This window comes from Calonectris borealis, chromosome 2 (assembly GCF_964195595.1).
Source record: "Calonectris borealis chromosome 2, bCalBor7.hap1.2, whole genome shotgun sequence".
Taxonomy (NCBI): Eukaryota; Metazoa; Chordata; class Aves; order Procellariiformes; family Procellariidae; genus Calonectris; species Calonectris borealis.
In genome coordinates, this window is record NC_134313.1 from 146,070,130 (window position 1) to 146,090,794 (window position 20,665).

A 20,665-nucleotide genomic window follows, 5' to 3' on the forward strand; every position below is an offset into this window, starting at 1 on the left:
CATAAGCCTCTTGGACTACTGGCAGAAATCTGACAGAAAGGTGTTAAGAAAGTCTTGAACTCATTATCCACAGATATATACTCTTATAGGTTATTTAGTTTGACCTCCTCAATAGAAGGAGCAATTTTCAAGCTCATAAATTTTTACTGAGCATATTTTTGGAAAGACATCCATCCTCTCGCAACAACCCGGTTGTAAAAGTGCCCCCAACCCTCATCCACTTTTGGTAGAGTGGGAAGTCCATCTAATCCTTACACTGATAACTTAAGCAAAGCCTGTTTAATCAGGCTTTGAATGGAGACTATACAGTGCTCCAAAATCTTTCCTTTTTCCTTATAAAGATTTGTGCTTATTTGTGCAAGCAAGGCTGAGAGACAGCAGCATACAGACACACATCAATACCTATCACTTGAATTTTGTTGTGAGCCACAGCTACAATCCTTAGCTTCTCCACTGGCATGCAAAATAAAGCATTTTTGATTATGCAAATAGTCCTCTGCTTTGTGAATTGGGCCTCAAGTGATTCAAATGTTAATTCTGTTAGAAATCTTGATGCAAAGCCAGTATTTCAACCACGTCAGCTTTATAACCAACACTTTCTGAGAAACACATAATTGCAAATCAAAAATTATCTTTTAGGACCACAAATACATTGAGACAAAGTACCCTGGAAACGCGTGAAAGTTCTTTACAGCTTTTTGTCAACGGGCCTAAGACCTGCCGGGCTTTGCTTTGAGTTAGTTGCCCCTTCAGTAACTGGCAGTTTCCTACCGGCGGCAATGTAGGCACTGCTATGCTGAGAAAACCAGAAATGAAACATCAAAAGCAAATTTTTATCTTGTCCAGAGTTTAATGTGCTACATATTTGGGGTTTGTGGTTTGTGTCTTCTCGTTTTCTTAATAAAAACCTCACACAGTCCAGTGAATGTTTATATGAAAATGTTCTTGTCAGTATTGAACACATTTTTCGACCCCTCACAGCACACAAAAGAGCAAGCATGCACCCTGGATTTCAAAGAAATAGAGGGAAAGGAAATGAGCATGTGTGTGTGTGTGTTATCCTGCCATTTGAGGGTGAAATGTGTAAAAAGTAGAATGGAATATATTTTTTTCCAGTTATAAAATTTTTGAAATATTTGGACTGCATAAAAGTAGGTCAATTTTGACTGCTTCCAAACTAGAAATTCAAAATATATTGACTTAACAGCTTTTCTTTTTACTTTGCAAGTACAGTTTTGATTTTTTTTCCAGTCAGTTGTATTTAACCTATCACAATACTTTGTCCTCTCAAGTTTTAGGAGATATGAGGGAAGGGAGGATGTTTTCAGACGGAAGCCAACCCACCCTGGCACTGCTATCACCCTGTCTGCAAAGCTACCATGGTGGTATACCAAGATTCCTACCACCTTCTTGACTTTCTTGATCGCTTCTGCTCAGGGAAAACCAGGTGATAGTTAAGACTAAATAAAACATGAGGATATTTGTTATATAAATACCTGAGCTGTGCAACTAAGATGGGCTTCACATAACGAACTCTCAGCTTAACTTATCCATAGACACAAAAAGGGTGTTAGGAATCTTCTACAGGAGATCCAGAGCAAAACGTTAAATGCTTAATATTAGCTCTTATTGACAGTGCAAGCTTTGAGCATCTTCTTAAGGCAAAATCCACAGCATCCTTATTCGCATTAACCCCTTCCTAATATCCCAAAGTAACAGTCAAAGAAAACTGATCAGTACCACTTCTGCATTGAGTAAGGGGAATCTGAATCAAGCTGCACAAAACAACGAGGACAAACAAGCTATATCAGATCAGAACAGATACAAATCACCAAGTTTAGCACAGCTAATATATCCTTATTTACAAGGCTTCCTCCATTCATCTTGCTCTTAGTTCACTTTTTACTTAGCTCCAGATAAATCTGCTGCCAGCTGAGAAGCTGTGGAAGTTTGTCACAAGTGGCCCAGACCTTAAAAATTCAGAAATAACACAGTTCCAGATTCTACAGCTGTATATTCCATAGTGATGACTTTTAGACTCCACTGTCATGGCTTGTATTTTAATAAATGGGTCAGAGGTGGAAGGTCACGATATCCTATTACCAGTCTTTGAACCATCCAGTTCCCCTTCATCTCAACAGAAAAATGCAATACATTATCAGCTTCGGTTTTTATATTGCTTACTCAGGACGAACATTCCGAAGTAAAATAATGTGGATATTCATTTTCATTGCTTTGAAGAAGGCAGTAAAGGTCAATTTCCAATTTTGAAATGCTACTCTCTTCATATTGATTATAAAGCCTGAAAGCAGTAACTCCACCCATGCTGCAAGAAGAGATTCCATCATGATTCCTAAATGATGCATCTCCCCGCCTCTCTCAGCAAAAACTGAAAAATTGAACTAAAATATTTGCAACACAATCTTCAGCCTATGGAAAAATACAAGAGAGGAAAAGGAGCAGTGCTGTCTCCCAAAGGAACAGCCTGACTCAGACAACTGTGCCTACAGTATCCAGCAGCAGCTAGGCCAAAGAAAAAAGCAGCCTGTGAAGAAAAAGAAACAAAAACAAGGGAGGAAAAGAAAGAATGTCTTTTTTTTCCTCACATATATAATTTCAGTATAAGATGTATTTGCTAATGCTTTTTCCACTGTTTTGATTATAACTGATGTTTTTCTTCCTGAGAGGAAGGTATTAGTGCATGCTTCTTATTGACTACAGTGGCTACTGTCATATTTCATGCCAGTACAAAGATGTAGACTGCTGAAAATATTTCCCAAGTATTTTTGAAGTTCAGAAACAATTAATGTTTAATATCTTATGCAAAGTACGGTGATCTAAACATAGCATTTTACCGTACTGGGATTTTTTACTTCCCTGAATAGATGACATATTTAAGGAAGAATTGAATCATTACAACAAAAAATGGGAATAAAAGGCAGCAGAGCAAAATACTGCAGTGCCTCATCCTCTTTCAGGCTGCCTGTCTTCTCAGTTAGCAAGCCTCTCCTGAAGGCATGGCCCCATCATTTGCAAGTAAGAATCTCTCTCCCTTTCATGTAAGAGTTATTTATATAGATATTAAGATAGAATAGTACCTTGTATCTGGAAAGTGACTAATGGTGCTTAATGTTAGGATCTGCTTATAAAGAAGTTACAAATTGGCAATAAACTAGTTGGGTTTTATTCAAAGGAAAAAAAAAAGTAGTCATTGTGCTGTGGATGGAGAGACAACGATTGAAAACAAAAGGCGGATCCAGCAGTAGCACGTGCACGTTTTCATTGTTATACTCATGCCTGAAGAACCAGGACTGTTTCATACTGTATTTCTAAATAAATTACACACCTCAGGAGAATTAGGATAATTCATTCATGAACTTTCTGTGCTAAAAACACAAAAAACTGTTCTGATGATGTGTTTATGAATGATGACTGTAATCAGTCACAAGAGGATTGCCATGTGTCTCAGACACAAGTTCTGACAAAAATGGACATCTTTCACAGGAAGCACTTTATCTATATCTAGATGTGGGTACACATCCAACTCACGTTAGTCATTCTCTGGGTTGATTAAAGCCAGTACGTGACTCTTCACAAAGGATTTGGTTGTTTGGGGGACAGGGTTAATCGGCTTTCTATGTCAAGTCTTTAAGACATACAAGAGACATGTGCACACACTATATATATACGTGCCCACACACTTCTTTCCATGTAGTGATGTATTTCCTTCAGGGGGGGAAAGATGTAACACCAGGAAACCAGACAACCTTCTCATGTCCTTATTTTGCATTTACGCAAAGTTGAAACCAGTTCTGCTGAGATACAACAGTCACCTACTAGTTTAACAGGCACAAAAGACTAAGGAGAAAACTCAAGCTAACCGTACCAGTTCAAACACTGAGTTGCCACCTTGCTCTGATACTTTCAAAATCCAGGACACAGCAGTGGAAAAACACACATAAAGCACTCGGAGGTCTTGACAAAGAGAAATGTCTCTGTGCAGATTTAAAGTCCCCACTTTAATCACAAGGCTAAATGGTACTGTTGCAAAGATTATTCCTTTCACAAAAGGGAGATACAACAAAGAAAAAAACAATTTGAAGAATTGGCTAGGTTTAGGAGACATTTCTTTGCCTCAACACCAGATGATATCAAAGTTTTATTTCACCAGGTGGCCATGGAAGGTATTGGCACTTGGAAGGCATCCCCCTTAGGGTCTCTAAGAAATTCAAGCTGAGATGCCATCACTTGCTAGCATCTCCATTCATATTAACAACCAGCTAGTATCTGTATCACCAATTCAATCCACTCCAACTGGGATATGGTCTAATGCTACTTGGAGCAGGATTAACTTAGCTCTACATTTTATGGTGGTAGCATGTGTTATAAGAGGAGATTAAATTTGCATACAGCGTAAAAAGACTGACCCTTACCAACTTCCACTCAAACAAGAAAGCCACGAGGGCTGCATAAGGGTTCTGTATGACTTACAGTTAGGTATTATAGTTATATATGAAGAAAGGATTGCCAACCTCCTTTTGTCCTCCATGTTCTGTAATAGCCATCTTTTTTTCTACCGTCCTGTCATATTATGAAGGACAGTGAGAGCAGCAGACCAGACAAATCTGTAAGGCAACAGTTCCGAGTCCTGCATTAAATACGGAAGAGAAGAAATGTTTTTTGAGCAGAAGAAAACTGCTCAGAGCAGAAGGCCCAAGCAGGGCCAAAAGCCAAGTCAAAGAGCCCTGAAACTCAGGTCAGAGGAAACTGTAGGCAAATACCTTACTGAGAAGGGTTCAGTAGCGCCCCTGGACTAATGGACTGGTAACCTTCTAGCGCTGGAACTAGCATGAGATCCCTTATCCAACACCTTCCAGATGAATACTGAAGATGCACAGACAGCTTCTTCAGTAAAAGTAGGGCAGTCTGAAAGGTCTACCATTAAGTTAACTGATAACAAGGATGAGGAAAGTATTCCTGATAGCAAAATGATGATATTAAAAAAAAAAAAATCTCCTCAAAGTGTCACCCCATTCTTTTCTTTTCTTGCTTGAACTGTGCCCAAGAACAAAAGCCAGAAGAAGATCACAGCTTGCACATCAAGAGTACTGAATGAAGATTCAATTGATATAGCCATGTTCCGTCTCAGCAGGCTACAGATAAAATATTGGAGGGGGAATGGGAGGAGGACAGAGGGGACGGAATATTCTGTGGAACAGATTTAGCTCTATGAAGCTGGATAATTTTGAATTTTCACTTGCACTTTTCAGAAAAGCATGACACTTTTCCCACGTGATGGGAGTTCATTATAGAGTTTAAAATTTATATCACGATTCTCAAAGGGAAACACCATCATTTATATTGCATTTATGTAATCCCAGCTGTCCTGAAGGTTTTATAATTGTGAGAACCACTAATTTGTTAGAGGGTAAAAAAAAAAAAAAAAAAAAAGAAGGAGGGGGAAGGAAAGGCTATGCTCAGCCTATGAATAGCAAGGAACAAAGAAACAAGCAGGACAGACTTTACCAATCTCTACCATTTCTGAGCACCCTATATGGACAGAAGCCTTCATTTGGTCCACCAAAAAAAAGGAAGGAGCACAGCACAATTTGGACGCACTGAAAAGCAAGATACGCTAACATCACAGTAATCACTTGCACTGTATCTGAGATTGGAAAACTATCAGCTCTCTGATGTTCATCTGAGATGACCAGAAATTCAGTTCACCTGTTTCAGCCAATCACTCCAACTGCTTTGAGAGCAAACTGCTTTTACTGTCAGTAAAAAAAATTAGCAGCCAGTCAGGGCTGGGGAGAACAGCAGGAGGGAAAGCAAAATAAAGACGAAAGCTCCTGCTGCTTCGAAGCTCCACATCGCCATGGATCTAACATGCTTCTCTTAGACATACGCAAATGCACACAAATGCGCATGCAGGAGAAAGCACAAATGAAATATGGTTGAAAATCTGAGCTATCAAAAAACGTTCAGTCGTAAAAACTCCAGAAATTAAAGGTAATTTTTCTATTATTAATGTTTAGTAAGAATGAATATACACTTCTCTACAACACGATAGCATATTTAATAATAAGTAACATCGAAAAGTCTTGGAAATTTTAAAAGCTGACTCCATTTCATAGGAAAGGCCGCAGGAACAATCTTTTCCAAATGCACTGTGGTTTTTGAAGCCCAACTTGTCTTAATTTGGTAATCTTGTATTCCCCTTTTACCTTGAGGAAGCATACAGTTTGGGTAAGGCTGCAGGATGCCCATAACAGAAAGAGACCAGACAGAGAAATTAAAATTGCTGGAGTTTCTTTACTTTTGAATACTTCTTGACCTTAAATATTCAGCGACAAAGTGTCCCAGAGGTTCTCGGCTTGTGTGTTTTATTTTTAACAACTCTGAAAAACAAAGCTGTTATGACTACAAGCTGCACTGGCTTTGCAAGGACTTTACAGTTAATTGAGCTGTAGCTATTTAGCCTGCAGTAGGCACCAGCTCTGCCAACTCTGTAGGCAATGAAAAAGTTCCCCAAGCTACCGCCAAGCTACTGTCCTTTACTTTTTTTACTTAAATGCTCCAAAGCAATGTGGCTTTTGGGGAGGGTGAACTTGTCCTCAGACTCTTAAGAACATAAAGACACAAAACCCCTATAGTAACTCATGTGACGTGCATGCTCAGAATAGCGTAATCTCCATAACCTTAAACCTAATCTCTTGAAGTTCCCCAAGGCTTGTCGAGCCAGACATATGAAGCTTTTAGGCATTTCAGTTAGAGAAATGTAAATTTCTTGACTGGACTTTGTGAAGGAAATGTGAAAGTCCTCCAAACTCCTATGACTCAAAAGAAAGCAACTGTCAAGCTTCCTTAATTTAAAAAAAAAAACAAAACCAAACCCTGCATAAAAGGAAGAATAGGTTTATTTTTTGTAAGAGGATGATTTAACTTCCAAAAAAAAAAAAAGAGGAGGATGGAATTCCCATTGCAGTTTTCATGTTTACCTTCTACCAGTACATCAACAAACAATGACTCTTAAGAAAATAGGCAAATATTGTTTCACTGTGCCTTGACCTACAGCATACAACCTTCCAGACCTACTCTAATACAATGAATAGGAGGCTTATCACCGTGAGTCATCTAACTAGTGCCATGAGGTCATTTGTTCACTTAAAGTTGTAAAGATCATTATGCTATACATCAGTCAAAAATCACTGAGCTGGGAAGTGCATGCAATAACTCAGGTAATAATTCAATATAAGGTCACAAGAATTATATGTACTGAGTAAAAATATAATTTTCTGTAGCCCTTCCTTAGATGGTACCGGTACAGACTGTGCTATTTCTCTTGGATAATACAGAAGCACAGCTGCCTTACAGCACTTGCAGTATTGTTACTACAAAGCAATATTTTCCATTGTGCACCCATTAGGAACACTGAGCAATAAATTACACATTCACTTAGGTAAGAGCTCTCTCTTGGCAAAATGCTGATCTTCCCTGTACTTTTTTCTTAGCAGTTACGCCGCTTCAGTTTTCTACAGGTAAAAGTTTTGTGAAGATTTATTCCCTCCAGCCTGACAACTTCAGAAGGGGAGGCCTCAGAAAATCTCTAAACCTCAGAAAGTCTGTCCAATCTGGGGCATAAGGCAGACTCACCTTTAAGGTTTTTATTTTTGTTTCTCTTCTTCCCTCCTACCACACAGTGAGATATGGATGGAAGAGGCGTGAAACTCTGAAGACTTTTGGAGACGTTTTGTGGCCAAGAATTAAGCATCTCTCCTTCCCGCTCTATACTGGCACTCAAATGCATTAAGTTTTCTCCCACAAGTCACAAAACAAACTTATTCAGTATGCATGCTGAACTGCTCTTTAAAATTTGAAGTTAAAGAAATTCATTAAGCAAATCCTGTATTCTTTGTAGTTTTATAATGCAAGACAGCTGGCTGTTTCCAAGGCATTTATGTGCTGTTTTTCCACATTGCTATCCATACATGTCATTAAAGTAATAGCCTTTGACACTGGAGTAGATGGAAAATTATTATCTGGGCAACTGTCAAACCAAAGATGTAAAGACAGTCTCTGACCTGAACACTTTTAAATGTGAAACACAAATAGGTACAAATACATATTAATTACAAGATGTAAATACAAAAATTAATAAAAAGGGAGAAATAAACTAAAAGTTGCCTCATCATGGCATTTAAATGGATAAGTACAAAAACACCTACAAAACATGCCTGGTTTGGATGATGCTTTGAAACATCATCTAGGCCTATGGGAAATGAAAGATTACCATATACTAAAACACTAAAATAGAGTTTTACTACTAATAGTAAATCAAATTAAGCAGAGCAAAGGAGCGGCGATATTTCCAAGGGTGGAAAATGAAAACCAAATACAAAACAGTTTTCACTGTTCGGATGGGGAAGAAATAATTTTACTGCCCAAGAAAGGAACACAGTAAGCAAGTTAACCTCACAAGCAAGGTAGCAATAACATCAAGGGATGTTTGTCTACATACATAGCCAAAAAGCAAACCTTAGTCATGTGGGTTATAGGGAATATTATTACTCAGAAATCAAACAAGATAACTACGGAATCGTAAATCAAGCTGTTTCCAGAATTAGAATCTACCACACAGTTCAGTATTTAGCCTAGATGAATGTATGATATTACAGGAAATTAGGGGAATGAAATATCTGAGATAAAAGTTAGGGTCAATAAACTTTTCCGCTGGCTGCAGTGGATTTAATAACACTTCAAGTCTGATACTGAAACAGCTGATAATGAGAGTTACAGTAAAAGAATAAACCACAACTACACTAACACAGAAGACAAATCACTTGCTAGTCTGTATTCTACCGAATTTAGTTTAAATGAGAAAATAGCGTGTAAATTAGTTTCAGACTAATGCCGTCTCAGATATCGTAGTTGCAGGCACATTTAGAATACAACAGTAACAGGGTGGTCTGCACCACTCATATATATGTGACCAGAAAATCACATAGGTTTAACCCACTCAGGAATACGCATCTAATCAGTTGCGCTTTTTTCTCTTTTTTTTCCTTTTTTTTTTCTTTTTCTCAGGCTGCTCAAAGGTAAATTAACTTATCCCAGACTAAGTGAGTTAAATTCAGAGTGAAACATCCTGTAAATTGCATGCCACTAAATGAAAGCATCAATAAGTTGGTACAACTGACTCAGACTAAGTTGAAAGAACATTTAGCACAGGCTACTTCTAAATTTTGTTCTAGAAATTCAAGAGAGTTGAGCAGCACTGATAAATAAGCCACATTTACCTACTTTCATTCAAACTTATGTAATTTTAATAAATAGTGGAAGACACAAACCCACATCTGCTGTAAAAGCAGACTTTCTAAGCTTTAACCGAAGTTTCAGCTAAACCTCCCCCAATCATTAAGTATGATTTTTCTTATGCAGCGTTACTGGGGGATTTTTTTTTTTTTTTTACTTTTCCTTCCAGTTTTTGTTTCAACCAAGTTAGTGCTTTTTTCCGCAGTCACATATTCCATATTTATATAGTGCATTTTCCTACTTCTCTTAGTCTTTTTTCTTTGTAGCTTTGTTTTTCTTTGAGCTTCATTCTGCTGCTGTCACAACAGTAACGATATGCTTCCCTGTACACAGACAGCTACAAAATTCCCTCAGCATGACCACTGCTTAAGATTTCAGCCTGTAACTTCCCCCTAATTAGCATCACACAGCATCCCCATTAGGAGCACAGTGCAGGAATGCTGTTTTCTCTCACTGCTTTACCGAAGGAGCCATGAGAAATGTTAAATTATTTACTTGTATTAGTTCTAATTTACAAATAACTAGACTTCTGCCTGAATTTGCCTTGCATTGATGGAAAATTAGAAAATAAGGAATAAGTCATAGTCAAAACCTGCCTGCTTTCTCCATTATGAAAGACTTTGGAAAGAAACACCCTCCAACAGACCTCTGGCTCATGATACCATACATGCATTTTTTGATTAGGGCAACACTACTCCTCAGATAACTGAAATTAGAAGCTGATCTCATCTACAGTGGTATTTGTTCTTGTTCTAATTGTCCCAGTCTAAATTATAGGGCTGGAGCCCTCAGTCAGCCAACAGAGATCAAGCAAAATCTGCTTAACAGAGTGTCCCATTCTTACTGTTTTTCTGTCTCAAACTTATCAGATAACTTGAAGATTTTATACAAGCATTTCTTTTTTTCTTTTTTTTTTTCCCCACCCATGTAGCCGAGATCAGCCACGGCAGCATTACAGAACCCAGCATGTCCAAGATGGATTAGATGCTGTGAAGAGGAAAGCAACAGCTTCCTCAGGTCCTGCTACTGAAGTCCACACCTGCAGCGCTACTGTCAAATAATACAGGTCTGGCACAACATCACTGAGATTACCTTCTGAAAGCTACATTTGTAATGTAGCCTTCCTTACTTTTCTGGTCCTAATATTTGTTTCTGACAAAATCAAAACAAACAACAGAAAAGCCAAACGAGATACAGACTTTTCCCATCTTACACATCATGTATGTCTGACTTCTACATGATATAAAACATACAAGACGTATTTCTACTAATAGCTCCTACAGATCTGAATGAAGTTCCACTACCCAGGAGACAGGATTACATTCACTAAAAAACCCCACAAACAAACAACCTATAACCTGAGTTTGACCCCACCTAACCAAGAGTCTACAAAAACCGAGAAAAAACCCTCTCATTAGCCTAATACTCTTTGGATCTAGTCCCAGCCTAGATGAGTACTCAGAAATACAACGGATTCATATAGTCCCATCATAATCAGTGAGACACTGCATACTTAAGGAAAAGATATACATTAAGGAAATATATACTAATAAATATCTTCAAGAACTTTTCTAGAGAAAAACTTTGTTCTACTAATATTAAAGTACCAGAATTTTAACTGGCTTCAACCACAGTGCGGTAGTCACGGCTAAAAGGAAAACTTCTCCAATGACAGTGTGAAAAGTATTTCCATGCAAGTGTGCTTTTATAATTAAAAAAAAAATCAAGTGGAAAAATCTCTGGTTTTGCTCCTAATGAACTATTTATGAAGGAAAACACATTATACTGTATTTGACAGTTATAATGCTATAAACTTTCATCTAGACCAAGCTCACATTAAAAAACCTTTTAAGTGTCACTAAAAAGGTGCAAGAAAGACGTATCTACTATTTTCTTATTAAGTCAGTATCATATCAACTAAAAACCTGGAGAACAATAAACATATTTGAAATACAGGCTGTTACGCCTTGAACTCGGCATTACAAATATTGAAAGCGGCACTCGTAACCCTCTGCACACCTTGTTATCGCAGCACAGCTGTGAGGACAGACAGCTCACAGATAAAATATATCTCATTATAAATAAATGTGTCAGATCATTCAATAACTATTACTCAAACAAAGATGTACAGAAGAACTGCTGAAATTCCTTCATAAATTGGCCACCCGCGGTTCTCCCTCCTTTGTGAAAGAGCCCCCTTTAAAATGTACAACCTTGGGATGGAAATCCACAGTACTTTAAAGATTTCTAACTTCAGGGTGTCAATCACACGCAACACAGATTTTTTTTTTGCCCAGTCCACCCCCAAACAGGCTCATTGTACAGACAGACATACGGCATATGGATGGCTACAGGAACATAGGCAGGAGCGAGGGACAAGGGACTGCCGGGACTGCGGCTGCGATGGCCACAAAGCTGCGCGCCTCCCACGCAGGGCCACGCTGTGGACGGATCCCTGAGGGCGGATGTTCTGGTACCTCCCCGGCTCATCCCACCTCGGGAATTATACCGCGATAGTCAGCACGGTTTTAAAAGGTCCCTCAAAAGCCGCAACAGTCTCGTCTCTTTAGTTCACTACCAAATTCAGCTGAGTCTGAATCAGCGGTGTGATGGTAAATTGTTTATTATTTCTCTACCAAGGCTCATTTTTAGTACCTTCTACCAGAGAAGGCCTACGCAGAGAAGGCACATCCAGCGGATTTCTCCAAAGGAGCTCAACACAGGCAGGCTCAGATAAAGCAGCTGTCACTAGGGACCACGAGAGACTGACAAGGAAGGATAAAGGAGTAGAGCAGAAAGCATGACAGGCATCTCCGAGCACGCTAGACAAGAGTCACTCCCAAGCCACCCAAGTTAGAGTCCATTGGGAAGGAAAGACAAACTAAAGCTAGTCCCAAACTACACACAGCTTCTAAGACGCCTGTACTTTTGCTCCCTGATCTTCTGATTGCCTTCATCAAGAAATGCTTTTCTTCGCTTCATGCTGCAGGTATATGAAAAATTACATCTACCTTCATCTTTGGTGCTGCCTGCAGGCAAGAAGCGAGACTTACACAGTTCCCTCATCTTCCAGAGTGACTTCTCACACCCACCTTAAAACATCCTCTTAAGTACTCATTCGTATAGTAAATCTAACAGGAGCCAAAGCAGAGGCAGAGCTGCATTCCTTAACAGGAACTCCCACACCTGAGGCTTTGTTTTTGAAGCACTAAAGTTTCTTCCTACTGAGAACATAACCGTATATATATAATTTGAATTCTGAAGCTATTCACTATAGCATGGCACAGAAACAAGAAGTGCAATGTAATTACTAAAAAAACCCCATGTATAATCATCAAATATGAGTGCATACCTTCCCTGATAGCGGTAAATGGGGTTCCTTCCTCTTCTTGTAATCTAATCACCTTCAGTGCCACCAGTTTTCCATTTACCCTGAAAGGGAAACAGGGGAGGGGAAGGAGAAATAAAAAAATAAATTAAAGCAGAAACAGTATTTCTTATAATAGAACTTGTTTCCTATCATGTACTTATTCAATTTCTTCCTGTCAATGCCAGTGATTCATTTATAGCACTGCAAGAAACACTTCATAGCTTCCATAATGTCAACTTTATATTTTCACACTCAGATGCAATCCAAGAAATGATCTCAGTTTTCTGTGAGTCAGTCTGTTTCCTTTCTATCACAGCACTAAACTGAAGCTTTGTTAAGAAGTATCACATTGTAAAATATGGTTTTAAAGTATCTGTCCTTTATTTGATTAAATTGTTAAAAGAAAAAGGCATATGATTTTCATCAATCACCCCACTTGCAGTATATCCATATTTATACTGATTGCCTCCTTCCCACTGCATCACACCCATAATTATCGCCCTCAAAAAGCTATGGAAGTTTGAGATGGGAAATATTTTTTAGGTCATTCTGGTCATTTCCCATTAGGGCAGGATTGTTCCTAAGGTACATTCTTGACTACGTGGCCCAGGCTAGTGTTAGATTATAATGACTCTCATTTATAAGATTAAAAAAATTTTGTGCTCCAAGGGGACAAAACTTCACAACAGGTCACTCTAGTTTCAAATCTATTTGGCTGGCTTCACTTCTAGCATTCAAAATTTCACCACACATGAATCACATTCAAGGCCTTGCAAAAAAATCCAGTCGGTTCAGTTTAGCCAAATTAAATCTCACAAAAAAATGAATGAAAGATAAAAACTGGTATTGATTACCCTCCTCAGGAACAAACTCATACTCTGAAACTTTAACAGTCTCTCCAGATGTGACAAGCAATGGTGAGGGTAGATTACCAAAACGGCATAATACAGTTGCCAAAATTATTATTATTATTATTACTAATTATTATTACTATTATTATTACAATTTCTTTCTGTAAGAGCAAAATTAGTATTTATAGCCACAAAGCGCAAGGAAGCATTGGATCTTTCAACACTCCCGTAGTCATGGAGGCAATTCCCTATTGTACTGGGCCCTAGAAGATGTATTCATTTTTCTAAGCAAGATGATACAGACACCTACCAAGTCTGAATTCATCTTCTCCCTCAGGCTTTTAATTTTTATAGTTAGATGACTTCAGTGACAGGATGCCTACCATCTTGTTTCTTCTGATTATTCTTCTTCTACAATTGCCAGAATCTCATTAGCCCTATACACAGCATTGCGTAATGACTCTGAGCAACTTAAGAAACCCTGGTTATCAAAAGATGGTTTACTCATCACCTTCCAACTATTCATAATACTTCAGACTGGCACCAGTTCAAGTCTCAGGCTGCTAGTCACTGTTGAAAGATAATTATCAGCTTAACCCTACTGGATTATCTGGATTTCTCCTTATAATTGCCTTACATATATTTTTATTTAGATTTAAACAGAACTTCTGGCATCAGAAAAAGATAAACCTTGCCTCAAGTAACTTCATGTGTCATGCACAGACAGCAGAATAAACCATAATAAAAGCAGAGGTAGGAAGACTGATGACAGACATGTGGTTCGTATACATGTGTAGTTTTCAATTCCTCCACCAATACACCACTCTACCTATCACATACATGTAAGTAAGTTAGACACCTGGATAACTTGATTATTTTACAATAGATGAAATTACTGTGCAGGAGGAATTTAAATAAGAAAAGCAAGATCATTTTGCAGATCAAGAACAGGACAGGTGCTGTGTTCAGAGAAGGCAATGCAGAATACAACAGAAAAAAACAGATCAAGGAGGTACAAAGGAAATATGGATGTGGAGTCTATTGCCAGAGAAACAGGCAAATAGCACGCACATTGTGTAGATTACGTTCTTTTTAATCCGAAATTCTACATTCCATTGATTCATTAAGAGTAATAAATAACACAACAGCAATAGTATGGAACTCATTTCAAAGAATTCACAATTAAACACAGTAGGAGGGCTGTGCTGTTTAGTTATCACTGCCACTTTGTCATTGGTACCTGTCATCTTCTTGATCATGGCAACTCTTAATACTATCAAAATGATCAAACTAATCTCAAGTAGTGTTCCTTTGGGATTTCATTCTCCCCTTTAGTATTATTTATCTCCAATATATCAATCTATAAGTTCCAGAATAAAACAGCCTCCTTATTCTCATTTACTACCCATTCATTAAAACTTTTTTTTCGGCTCATTTTCTATGAACAGGAGCGTATAAATCTGGAGATGTGAGACGTGATTAAGTATCATCAATTAAAAGAAATAGGTGTGTATATTCACATCCTTTAGCTATTCTCCCACTGATGCAATCTCAGGATGCAGTTAGATGATGCTGCAGAGATGAGCTAAGGGCTACCTTAGGGTATAGCCTTGTTCCTGGTAAATCCCTGCCACACACTCCTGCCACTGTACTGTATTTGCGCTCATTCCTGCTGGACCCTACAGTGAGACTGCTTGGGGAGCTTAAACAGGAAAAGACTGGCCGTTCCAAAAGAACTAAATCATATTTTAAAAAAGGAAAAAGGCATTTTTTGCATTTTAAGAGCAAAAACCACTAGAAAACATGAGAAGAAGAACTGGGACCACCTCTGGAGAAGCAGTAAACCATGGGATCAAGCCAGCTATGTCATGAAATTATGCCCTGAATCTTGTGATGATGTGCCAAAATAATGTGGCAATTTCCTTAGAAACAACATTGAAAAAGAGAGACCTGGGGATAATTACCTCTGCAACCTATCAGAACTTGTCTTTGCAGTCTTCAGTAGTGATCAGATAAGGTTAGCAGGATTCCTCCCAGATATTACTTCACATTTGTCTTCCACAACTTTCAAAGCATGCTCAGTTTTTTCATTATTTTCAAATAAAGTAGAAAAACTGACAGGTGGACAGCCTTTTAGACAGTGAAAAGGCAATGCTGCTGCCCCTTTTAACATCTAGGATTCATTAAACCACCTCTTGCTCACTGTCCAAAGTAAACAATTTCACAGCTTCTCAAAACAATACACTTAACTGGGTCAAGGATTTCACTTATCATCTTATGTCCATCCTGCCAACTGCCTCATTAGTTTCTATTAAGGACAATATTGATTTTAAAATTCCTATTTTCTAACCTACAAGTCGTCCTCCTTCCTAAACTAACTCGCTCTCTCTTTCACTCTCTCATCCAAAAATCTTCAGAGAAGGGACGTAAGTCCTGAAGCCTCTGTAATTATCACACAAAGCTACTTGGCTCTAGGCAAATCACCAGCAGCTGAAGGACAGTTTTCCAATTTACAGAAATTCAGCATTTTAATGTCACATAATCTCTTCTAATAAATTTCTGATTTTATATGCAGTGTAGGCAGAAGAAAAATGTGTCCAGATTGTTTTATGTGGCATATAGTACACATATTATATATTATAAAAAATACAAATGAGCCAGATATTACAAAAAATGCTAATGTAATGTGTCATTCTGCCTTTTCTAAAACAGCACATATCATCATTACCAAAATAAATACATTTATAAAAATGACCATTTATGAGAAACTAGAGAAGATTAGAAACTATTTAATGCTTTAAATGCATCAATTAAGAACATATAATACTGATGAATATAAAGTAACTGATGACTTATTGACTTCACTGGGGATAATGCTGACGATGCCACACAGAGAACAGAGTACAATAACACTATTTTCTCAAGTTCTTCAGTTATATTTAGATGCAATAAATGTTCTAAATATAACAAATTTAAAAGAGTCAATTCACATAAAATCTGCCACTCTGATTTCAATCTGTTTATTTAATACAGAGTTTTACCACTGGCTGGAGATGAGGCTGAGTTCATGACTCGAGCAAGTGCTAAGCTTGGGAACATTTCCACAAAGAAAAATCAGTAGATGGTATTGGGACAATGCTCTTCTTTGTGATACACATTTCAAGACTAATTTTTATGAAGAAAAGTAACTCTCAATTGTTAAATATCCATTTACATTAAAAGCTCAAAGTTTGATGATCAAACCCTGAGAAATCTAATTAGATATACTCTGTAGTGATATTAATGTCACAAATAGATGTCTAAAACCCCAAACAAACCATCATGGCCTAATGAAACGAGGCCCTGCCAGAATTTTCCTTTGAAGAAACCTGACAGAGGCAAATTTGCTGTAGGTTTAGCCACCTCTGATTGTTCTACTAATGAGTAACTAATTCTACATTGAGGGAAACACTTCTTTTAATCGTTATCATAAAAGACAGTTCAGTGTAAACATGGTTTATATTATACTTCTCTTACTGAAAAGGACTTACGTTTGTAGTTTACAAAAACCACTTACAGTCCCGTTAAAGCCCTATGGTGCAAATACTCAAGGGACTAACACGGCCCCTCAATTTCTCTTTCTGACTGCCACCATCTTTTAACCTCCATCCTAAACAAAAGTTACCTTGTTTTAGAAGAAGCCAGTGGATCAAAGATACTTCATAATGCTGACATTTATTAGGGCTGAAAAATAGAAGATCAAAGAGTTCTGAGAGAGATGAAGGATTTAAATTATTAATTAATATTGTCACTGGAACTCAGGGATCCTGTTCTTCACAGGACTCAAGGCAGTCTCATACAAACAATGTGGCAGCCCTCACTTGAACAGGAGCAGGTGAGCAGCAGCAGAGCATTTACCTCCAGGTCCCTCATCCCTACCTCCCAGCCTACATCATTCAGTTCAAACTAATTAGCTGCTCATCTAAGCACTTGACTCGCACCTGCTGGAAGCAAATCACTTGGGACTGGCAGCAGGGAGAGCGATGTGCAGCACCGGTCCTCCTCCATATACCTCCCATCTCTTGGGGCCCCACTGATTTTCACATAAAGAGAATCTGAAGACAAACGTAGTGGTATCACTTATAAGTAAAGTGGCCTCTTACAACTCTGCACACCGACAGTCACAGGGGATCTTCTGAGAGATGCCATTCCACAGCAAATTGGAAAATACATTGGTGCATAATGGCATTTAACTGGCAAATTGCTTCAGCATTTGCTCTACCATTCCAATCATGCATATATCAGTCAGTGCCAATAAATTACTATGCAATAACTTTTAACACTTGTATCCAATATAACTATGTTCTATCCTTGTTTTTCTACCACATTTTCCTGTGCAATCCTGGGTAAGTAATACAATAGATTTTCTTTCCTCAGTTTCGTCCCCTGCCACGAGAGATAATAATGCTATTGTAACAGCACCTCTGTACACTGCTTTGCAGGTTGAAGCACAGCATATATAGTGTAATGTTCTCTTTATATATACAACTATAGAGGAAAAATCTCCCAATATTTCTTTCAAACACTGAGAAATTCACTCAGTAAGTGATCAATACAGTCAATGATTCATCTTCTAGTTAGAACCTTAGTAACTTATTTTAGTACTTACACTACTTTAATAATTTTTTCCACCATTTGGCATTTTAGTTCAACATCTAGTTATTATTAGCTTTGCATCTAGTTCAACTTCAATTCTAGAGATTTTTTTAAAAGCATCTATGTACACACTTTATACACCCATGTCATGACTTTAAAACGTATAGTAGAAAGCAGCCTACAAAAATCAGTTAAGCACATCAGTTAAAAAAAAAAGAGGGGGAAAAAAGATGAACAAAAATTGGGAAGCTCTAGTAGGTAACCATAAAGTGCCTTTTCATAATCCATGAATATATATTCCTTTTCCAGCCATCTGGTAACCTCAGATGAGAAGAGTTTCATTTGTAGATGAACACTAATCTCACACAATTTGCAAGAAATAAAAGATTCAGAAAGTTTAGGTCACTAAGGCAACATGAACCAGAGCAATTTTGAAATATTCAATCTAGATAAATTGGTCAAAACATGAAGGAAATATTATCTGTGAACTGGACTGTTGTTGCACATGAAACATACCGGGGAGCATGTCAACACATCACCTCACATGGGCATGGAGTAAAGCTAGGAGAATGACTAAAAAGCGACAGCATGACAGACGAAACCATGGCAAGCTCTTCAGGCCATTGGAAGCCTATGGCACTTGCAATAGATTGCACATGAAACAAAAGACAAGACAATGAGTCATGGAGGTTTCATGACAAGTAAAAGAAATTCTGCAACTTAAGAAACAAGTCAGAATGGCAATTAGCCCTGTCAGTCATCCTCAGTGAAGGTTTCAGCATCATAAATATAAAAATCAAAATACTTAAGTCATCCTTTTTCTTGTGAGCAGCCATCCACAAACATAGATATGAAATATGATGGTCAGCTATATATTCATAACACATACTACAATACATCATGCCAACAACAAATACAGGTTGTTCCCACTGATCATTCAAATATTCCCTGCTGCCCCAAGAATAACACCGCATGGAAACCGCAGCCGCTGCAGAGCATGGTGCCTGCCCTCTTGAGCACGATTTCTCTCTAAGATCCACTCTTTATACCATGAACACCCTATTGATTTTCAGATGAACAGTAAAAGGTATTGCGTTTGATGGAGATAAACGTAAAATGCTCTGGCTACCTGAAAAAATACCTTTCACCTTTGGGTACACATTGGAATCACCTTGAACACAAAAAATTCAGATTTCACACAGAAATGGGAGAGGTACCTCGAGGGAAGGACTGCCCTACACCTCTGCAGCCTTCGAGCTCTCGTTGACAGCATCAGCTTCTACTGTGCTCTGCTCAGTTCTCTACCAATTTCTCACATTAATAGTTAAAAGGGATAGGGACCACAATTTATTAGGGCAAGCATTTTATTAGGGATAAATTGAAATGATGCAATTTTGTGGTAGGGAAATTAGGCAAAAACATGTTGCGTGTTGATTGAGCTCTCTGTTACAAATTCTACAGATTTTTGTAATACTTTGAACACACACAACATAGTAAGGGTGCCAAAAAAAATAAAGGTACACTAAAAATCACATGGACAAGCAAGAAGGAGATTGAGATCACAGCGGTGCAGAAGCAATGGCTTGCCTCTCAAAACACAGACGCACGCTGTGCAAGCAGCAGTCACAGATCACATCACTTTAACCGAGGTAATCTTTTTTAATTCTTTGCCTTGGAGGGCAATTGAACACAGTGGGAGGAGAGGATGGAAACCATGCCAACTCGTAATATTGCCAAAAGCACAGGTTTTTCCCTTAAGTGCAATATGCAGAGTTCCCAGTGCGGGGATGCGAGGCCTCCACACTGCTTTGTAAGGGGCTCTGGTTGGCAGCAGCTCCCTTGTACTTCACCAGCTTGGTCTCCAGACTTTCATAACTCACATCAACATTTATGTGCCACAGATCAAGCCAGATCCCATTGCTGTACATTCAGGTAAAATTATAATCAAGAAGGGAAGAAGGTCAACGGCAGCAGGAAGATATACGTGTCGATACAGACAGACAGCACTTTTTCAGCTCAACCACAAAATAAAATGATACAACACTTCAAAAGGTACTTACTGCCTTGCACCTATTGCGTGGCAAATGTTCACAGCGTTAGCTGATGGAACTTGCATCATTTTTTACAGCATTCTCAGTTACTAGGCCTACTTCTCCAAAATTTTACATTAAAAAAAAAAAAAAGGCAGAAATCTCTTCAAAATGATCCGAATTTCACGCAGTAAGCAGCCTCCTGGGATTTTATACAACAAAGTAACACGTGAGAATCTAACCTGAACAAAAGCAGAACATGAACATGCCAAGATGAGTTTCATTACGCATGCCTGATATGCAACACGTGAAATCAAATAGATTTGCCTATTGATGCAATCGCCAGCCAGAAACACGTGGCTGCTTGGCTATTTCTCCAATAAACAAAAAGGCCCAGCCTAAGAGAATACTGCTTCACTTTCCTCAATAACAGAGTCCCGTTCACTCTGCTGCTTCCTCACTCC

General features: G+C 38.2%; 1 protein-coding gene across 2 annotated transcripts in view; it reads right to left on the reverse strand.

The window, feature by feature from the left end:
• The window catches only part of CDK14 (cyclin dependent kinase 14), a 330,096-nt gene that overhangs the window by 208,189 nt on the left and 101,242 nt on the right, over nt 1–20,665 (reverse strand). For both annotated transcript variants that reach the window (XM_075143809.1, XM_075143808.1), the window contains one exon: nt 12,668–12,747. In XM_075143809.1, coding sequence (XP_074999910.1) covers nt 12,668–12,747 — 80 coding nt within the window. The remainder of the gene's footprint in view (nt 1–12,667; nt 12,748–20,665) is intronic.